Genomic DNA, 7869 nt, shown 5'->3' on the forward strand with positions numbered 1-7869 from the left:
AAAAAGAGGAAGACCCCCAACGAGATGGATCAGCCAGGTGGCATCATTGATGGACTCAGGTGTGGCAGCGGTAGTGAGGTTGGCCCAGGATCGAACGTTGTTTCGTTCTGCTGTGCATGGGGTCGCTATGAGTCGGTTCCGACTCGATGGCACCTGACAACAACAACAACAACTCATCTGCACCTGCATCAGAATGATCAGTAAACCAAGTAAAAAAGCTCTCTGGTTCTTCATGCTGCCTCTTCCTGCTGGCTTTATCCTGTGTTTGACTTGAGCGTTTCGTCAAATCCTTTCCAGATTTCCATTTGATTTCAGTTGATTTTGAGGATGGATCACCACTCTCATTCAGATGAAATTCTTTGGCGAGAACTTTATTTTCGAAGTAAGGATTTTCATCAAAATAAAAATCTATTCTGTAACCTGATTTAATATCTTCAAATTCTGTCACTTCAACTCTGGTCGAATAATGCAGTGCCGCTTCATCCTCCTCCCCAAGCAACACAGACACTTGTGGATGGTTGACAAATGTTGTTACCCAAAAGTTTGGAATTTTGGAGATCAATTCTGACCTCTTCTGAAAGAATGGTTGGTGGAGTTTGTTATATTTCTGTTCTACTTTCAAAATCTCCTCACTGGCTTGTTCATTAAGTCTGTCTATTTCATTTTGTACTTCATCAATATGTTCAATTGCTTCCTGCTGTTCTTTTTCTCCCTTTGGCAAATTCAGAGAGGCTGAAGTCTCCTGTAGCTTAGGTTTCTTCATTTGAGGCAGGAGCAAAGACGAATGTTTGGGGGCCGTGCGGCAAGCAGAGTCCAAGAAGGCGAAAGAGGAGTTGCTTTCCGGGAAAAAGCTTCCATCTGCTACCTCTTGAAATGGCTGAGCATCGATGATTTCTTTCGGGTACAGTGACTCTGTGTATTCCTTTCATCTTGTTTTGATGCTTTCTACATCATTCAGTATTTTGCACGTAGAATCCTTCAATATTGGAAATCAAGGCTTGAATTTTTTTTCAGTTCCCACAGCTTGAGGAACACTGATTGTGTTCTTCCCTTTTGGTTTCTAACTCCATGTCTTTGCATATTTCATTATAATATTTGACTTTGTCTTCTAGAGCTGCTCTATGAAATTTTCTATTTAGCTCTTTTACCTCCTCATTTCTTTCATTTGCTTTAGCAACTCTGCACTGGAGAGCAAATTTCAGAGTCTCTTCTGACATGCATTTTGGTCATCTTCTTTCTTGTCTTCTTAGTGACCTTTTGCTTTCTTTCTGTGTGATGTTCTTGATGTCATTCCATAACAACTCTGGTCTTTGGTCTTTAGTGTCTAATTCATCAAATCATTCTTCAGATGATCTCTAAATTTAGGTGGGATATATTCAAGTCATATTTTGGCTCTCATGGGCTTGTTTTCATTTTCTTCAGCTTCAGCCCAAATTTGCATAGAACAATTAATGGTCTGCTCCACGGTCTGCCCCTGGCCTTGTTTTAGTTGATGATCTGAAGCTTTTCTACCCTCTCTTTCTACAGATGTAGTCAATTTGACTTCTGTGTATTCCATCTGGTGAGGTCCATATGTATAGCTGTCTTTTATGTTGTTTAACAAGGTATTTGCAATGAAGAATTCATTGGTCTTCCAGAATTCTATCATGCGATCTCCAGCATTGTTTTTATCACCAAGGCCATATATTCCAACTACTGATCCTTCCAAGCTTTGCATTCCAATCACCAGTAATGAGCAATACATCTTGATTGTATGTTTGGTCAATTTCAGACTGAAGAAGTTGGTAGAATTCTTTAGTTTCATCGCCACTGGCTTTAGTGATTGGTGCGTAAATTTGAATAGTAGTGGTATTAACTGGTCCTGGTACCACACGAGGACCCCGGTCTTCCTTGTAGGTGGATGGATATTATTCTATCACAGACAATGTTGTATTTCAAGACAGAACTTGATATGTTTTTTTTAAAACTCTTTTATTGTGAATTGAGTGAAGGTTTTAGATCATCAGTTTTACATTCAATAAATCATATACTTCGCTTTGTTACACGGTTGCAATCCCCTCCATGCACCAACAGTTAACAGATTTACCACTATTCACTTTAACCACAGCATTCCTCCCTGTGTCTTCTGCCACCCCATCTTTCCTCTGCCAACCTCTCTCCGGTTGTATATTGCCTGCCCTTTCACTCATGTCAATGCGTGTCCACACTGTAGCACATGTATCATTTCCTCCTCCCCCCAAAACCATCATAGGTTGTTTCTTTTATCAAGAAAAAAAACCCTCCTTTTTTTTTTTTATTTATAAAAACAAAAAACCTCACAGGAATATATAATCATTTAAACAACCAAAGGGCACATTCTACAAGCCTGCCTCCTGGCCACCAGCACACAGCCTTTCTCTTTCCATGGGTCTAGAGTCCTCAGCTGCTCTATCTCTCCATGTCCTCATCTCTGTCTCCATCTCTGATGTCACTGCTTCTCTGGTTAGGGTCCCACGGTCCACTCATGCTCCTCTCTTGATGGTCATAGGGTCCTCTGTTCCTGAAATGTAAGGTTTACTACTCCCCCTTTTTGTTACACAACTTCTACCTTTATAATTGTGACAATCACAATAAGGTATGGTAATAATTACTCACTGTTGATTCAAATTAATCTTATCCCTATCTCCTGTCACCAGACCCATCTAGACAAGCAGAAAACTATTCAGTGGGGATTCTACCTTCCCCTGCACACTCTGAAACTAAACTCACTCTTGAAAACCTGTAAACCAGCCACTTCATGCCTTTATAGCCACCCCCTCCCCATTTTAGGTATACAATGTCTAAGTTGCCCATCCCTATCAACTTTGTGTACAGAGGGGATAGGTTCAATCTTTGATGTGAAGACTCCTTCCCTCTCAGTTGGTATTTTGAGCTACTACATCCATATGTATAGGTCAAGTTCATCCAATTATAGCAATTTACACTTGCTTCCTTTATCAAATTTATCTTCCTCTATTCTAGTTCTTATCATCAAGCCATCAAAACTAGTTCAAATGGGTACTATCTACAGGTTTGGGCATTCTTGTGCGTCTCCCCTCACTTCATATTAGCTGGATGCTTCACTCTCAGCTCTAACCCTCTATGGCTAGGTCCTTATCCATGGGTTTAGGAGTTCCCAGGTCTCACCACACTTTGGACCAAACAGCCCTTCCTCTTCTCTCGTCTCCAGGTCAACAGGAGTCTATAGAGTCTATATGGTCAAACTCAGCCCATATCTTCATTGCTGCCTTTCCCCCACTTCCACTCACTAGTAGACCAACATGGTCGCAAGCAAACTTACATGCCTGCTCATGCGTTATATGTCCTTTTTGATGATAAATACGACATCATTCCTCAATTTGTCATTCCTGACATAATAAACCCATGTAATTGTCAGATTCAAAATGGCCAATGCCAGTCCATTTCAGCTCACTAATGCCTAAGATAAGGAGCTCTGGTAGTATAGTCGTTATGAGTTAGGATGCTAATGGTTGGAAACTACCAGCAGTTCCATGGGAGAAAGATAAAGCTTTCTGCTCCAGTAAGATTTGCAGCCTCGGGAAACCTGTGCAGGGTCACGATGAATCGGAATAACTCCATGGCACAAAACCACCATCACCACCAATGCCTAGGATATCAATGTTGATGCGTTCCATTTCATTTTGACAAGTTCCAGTTTTCCTAGATTCATACTTTAAACATTCCATGTTCCAATTATTAATGGATGGTTACAGCTGTTTCTCTTCACTTTGATTTCAGCCCCATCAGCCAATAAAGCTCCTAAAAGCTTTATTCCATTTGTGTCATCATGGTCAACTCTACTTTGAGGAGGCAGCTCTTCCCCATTCATATTTTGAGTCCCTTCCAACCTGAGAGGCAGATGTGCCTAATGCAATACATCGTTTGATTTCTTGACTGCTGCTTCCCTGAGTGTTGATAATTGATATGAGCAAAATGAAATCTTTGAAAACCAAAATCTTTTCTCCCTTTGTATGGTTGTTTATTGGACCAGTGGTGAGGATTTTTGTTTTCTTTACATTGAGATGCAAACCATACCAAAGACTGATCTTTGATCTTCATCAGTAAGTATCTTAAGTCCTCTTCGATTTCAGCAAACAAGGTTGTATCATCTGTGTTCCGGAATACTCATTTTCCTCAATGTTGTCCAGAGCTTGCCATGATCCACACAATCGAAAGCCTTTGCATAGTCAACAAAGCACAAGTAAACATCTTTCTGGTATTCTCTGATTTCAGCCAAGTGCAATACCACTCCACAATTCCTGGTATCAACCACTCTTCCCTGTGTATCCTCCCCAATTCACTGCAACCTCTCACAGAATTCCCAGCTGTCAAGGAAATGACATACATGGTTGTAGAGGGTGGCAAGTCCCAAATCTGCAATTCAGACATCAGCCTGGGGGATTCTCCTTAAACAGAATCAGGCTGTTGACTCACAAGGCTGTGGACGCAGGAAAATAAGGTCAGGTTGCTGGCTCAAATACCAAGAACCGGAAGTCAGATGGATGAGAGTTTGGTTAGCCAAGCTGAGGAGCACACAGCCCATTCACATCACCAACATGAGTCATTTTATACCTATGGTAGAGTTTCAAGTTTTTACAATCATCATTAAGTCTGTTAACACCCACAGCTGACTTGTGTCACTCTATAAGCATCTTCTCCCACCTTCTCTCACCCAAACTCATCAAGAACAGAGTCGTTTAGGGGGAGTTACAAAAAGAAAGTGTAAAAGAGATATATTAAGTAGTTCAGTAACCACAATGATCTTCCTGTGGTGTTACATTCCTTTTTCCCTATCCCTGTTTGCTCATTTGTTTAATCTCTTTTATATCTCAAAAGAAAAGGACTTAAGATTCACCGCACATGAATACTCATTAACATAACAAAACAAGACCCATTCCCAAATGGGATCGTAACCACAGGTATTTGTTGTTGTTGTTGTTGTTAAGTGCCATCTGTCATGGTGTTCATCTTCACCATCAATGGAATCATGGGGACATTGATGGTGAAACTGTTTGTTTCTGAGTCATAATGACCCTGTACAGGAGCAACTGTTGAATTTGAACCACCGACCTTGTGGTTCAAACCAACCTTGCATTCCAGCACTTATCCTCTAGCACCACACATATATAGGGGTTAGGGTTTACAACATACATTTTGGGGGCACATAATTCAATTTGTGGTGTGGCACTGCGGGTTAATGGGCTGGACTTTAAAGTTAATGGTTCAAGCTCACCAGCAGCATCTCAGAAACCCTATACAGGGTTGCTATGAATTGGAACCGACTCAATGGCACTTAACAACAGCAACAACAATTCCATGTATAACATTGCACATCAGAATCATCCCATCCCTATACCAAACCCACTGAGCCAGAATTGACAGTGATGGGGAAATAATTAGCAGTTGACCACAAGGTCGGTGGTTCAAGTTCACCAGCTGCTCCTCGGAAACCCTATACAGCATCGTTATGAGTCAGAACCGACTTGATACCACTTAACAACAACAACAGTTTTCATTTTAAGTCCTGGTGTGATGCTGTAGGATAAGCTCTGGACTGCTAACCACAAGGTTGACAGTTCAAACCCACCAGCTGCTCCTCAGAAACCCTATGCAGGGTCACTATGAGTCAGAAACAACTTGACATCACCTAACAACAACAACAAATGGATGTGAGGAGACCTGGTGGCTTGTTAGTTAAGTGCTTGACTGCTAACCACTTGTTTGAACCCACCAGCCACTCAGAAGAAAATGTGTCAGTGTACTTCTGTAAAGATTGTTGTTGTTGTTAGGTACCATCGAGTCAGTACCAACTCAAAGTGACCCTATGCACAACAGAACAAAACACTGCCCAGTCCTGGGCCAACCTCACAACTGTTGCCACACTTGAGCCCATTGATGCTACCATTTTGCCAATCCATCTCACTGGGGGTTTTCCTCTTTTTCTCTGACCCTCCACCTTACCAAACACGATATCCTTCTCCAGCGTCTGGTCCCTCCTGACAATATGTCCGAAGTATGAGAGACGAAGTTTGGCCACCCTGGCCTCCAAGGAGCACTCTGGCTGCACTTCTTCCAACACAGATCTGTTGGTTCTTTTGGCAGCCCATGGCACTTTCAATATTCTCCTCCAACACCATAACTCAAGTGCATCAATTCTTCTACGGTCTTCCTTATTCACTGTCCAGCTCTCGCATGCATATGAGGTTATTGAAAATACCATGGCTTGGGTCAGGTGCACTTTAGTCCTCAAACTGACGTCTTTGCTCTTCAACACTTTAAACTGTAAAGATTACAGCTTTGGGAACTCTATGGGACAGTTCTATTGTCTTACGGAGTCACTATGAGTCAAATCTGACTTGATGGCAGGGCATTTGGATTTGGGTTTAATGGGTGTGAAGCGGTATCCAGTTATGGTTATACTTTGCATTTCCCTCATGACTAATGATGTTGAGCATCATTCTGTCACTCGTATTTTCTTGGTCTCTGGTTTAGTCCTTTGCTCATTTTGACTGGGTTGCTTGTCTTCTTATAGTTTTGCTGCAGTTCTTTATGTATCCTGAGTGCAAACCTGTTGTAGTGAAGTGTACTGGAAATATGCCACTCTTGTGTGTGGTTTGTCTTTCCATCTTTGTTAAATGTCTTTTGAAGAGCAGAATGCTTGGATTTTGATGAAACAGATCATTTTTTTCTTCTTTTGTGATTGCATGATTTTTTTCTTTAACGTTGGGCATGTGCTTTGCTAACATGCTCCCTGGGGATTCTGTTGTGTCCCCAAATTGGAGAAGCTCAGGTGAGATGATTATCTGAGGCTCAGAGTCAGAGCTGAGCTTGACTTCCAGGGCAAGTCAGTCAGTCTGTCTAAGCCTATCTGCAAGCTAAGGTAGAAAGAAGCAGGCCCCATCACAAACGCTTCTTATCCATTGAGATAAAACCCAAGCAGAGTTTAGCACAGTGCCTCACAGGAGAGATGAGCCCCATCAGAATTGAGTTGTCTTATACGCAGTCTTGCTTCAAGCAGTGAGACACAGCCAAAGGCAATGACATGCTCTGTTGTTTGTTTTCAGTACATCAAGGCCTTTTACAATGAATCCTGGGAAAGACGGTATGGACATCCCATAGAGTCGGACACTCTGATGCTGCTCTGGTCTGTGACGGTGTCCATCTTCGCCATCGGTGGACTCGTGGGGACATTGATGGTGAAACTGATTGGAAAGGTTCTTGGGAGGTCAGTTGGGGCTGTCGCTGTTTGGGGCTCACCTATGATGTAATGCTCAAAATCTATCTGTACCATAGTCAGGTCCCAACATGAAACAAGATTCCACCTAGACAGTTCTACAGAAGTGATTATGATGAAGAGGCTACCATCTGGAAGAGACAAAGGAAAGAGATGGAACACTAGAGACCATGGCGAGTTGAAGGCATGGATGATGGGGGACAAGCAGGAGCTGAGGTTGAGGAGGGAGTGTTCCATGTCAGAAGCAAAGCATCCAAACAGGGACAGGGAGGAAAACCTCTGGTCTCCTGCTGGTGCCGCCATTGGTCAAACCCAAGTGGAAGAGCCTTGTTCATGCAGCCCAGGAGGGTCAACCTTCTAGGCCACACACAGGGCAAAAAAATAGTCTGGGTTTAAGGGCAAATGGAGAACAGTGGGCATAGTGTCTCAGAGATTGTTTATTATAAACACATATTTATTGTTGTTAGTTGACACTGAATAGGACTGACTGAATCATGGCGAGCTTATGTATAATAGAATTAAATGTCCTACATGATGCTCATGTATAATAGAATAAAATGTCCTACATGATGCTTATGTATAATAGAATTAAATGT

The 7869-nt window shown here is 42.1% G+C and overlaps 1 protein-coding gene and 1 pseudogene across 1 annotated transcript in view; one reads left to right on the forward strand and one right to left on the reverse strand.

Annotated features, from left to right (window-relative positions):
• LOC102838797 overlaps positions 1-763 on the reverse strand; it is a 4017-nt pseudogene extending 3254 nt beyond the window's left edge.
• The window catches only part of SLC2A9 (solute carrier family 2 (facilitated glucose transporter), member 9), a gene marked incomplete at its 3' end in the record, with an annotated part of 151835 nt that overhangs the window by 25043 nt on the left and 118923 nt on the right, over positions 1-7869 (forward strand). The window contains exon 3 of the mRNA XM_006874672.1: positions 7104-7264. Coding sequence (XP_006874734.1) covers positions 7104-7264 — 161 coding nt within the window. The remainder of the gene's footprint in view (positions 1-7103; positions 7265-7869) is intronic.

This window comes from Chrysochloris asiatica, unplaced genomic scaffold, assembly GCF_000296735.1.
Source record: "Chrysochloris asiatica unplaced genomic scaffold, ChrAsi1.0 scaffold00292, whole genome shotgun sequence".
NCBI classification, from domain to species: Eukaryota; Metazoa; Chordata; class Mammalia; order Afrosoricida; family Chrysochloridae; genus Chrysochloris; species Chrysochloris asiatica.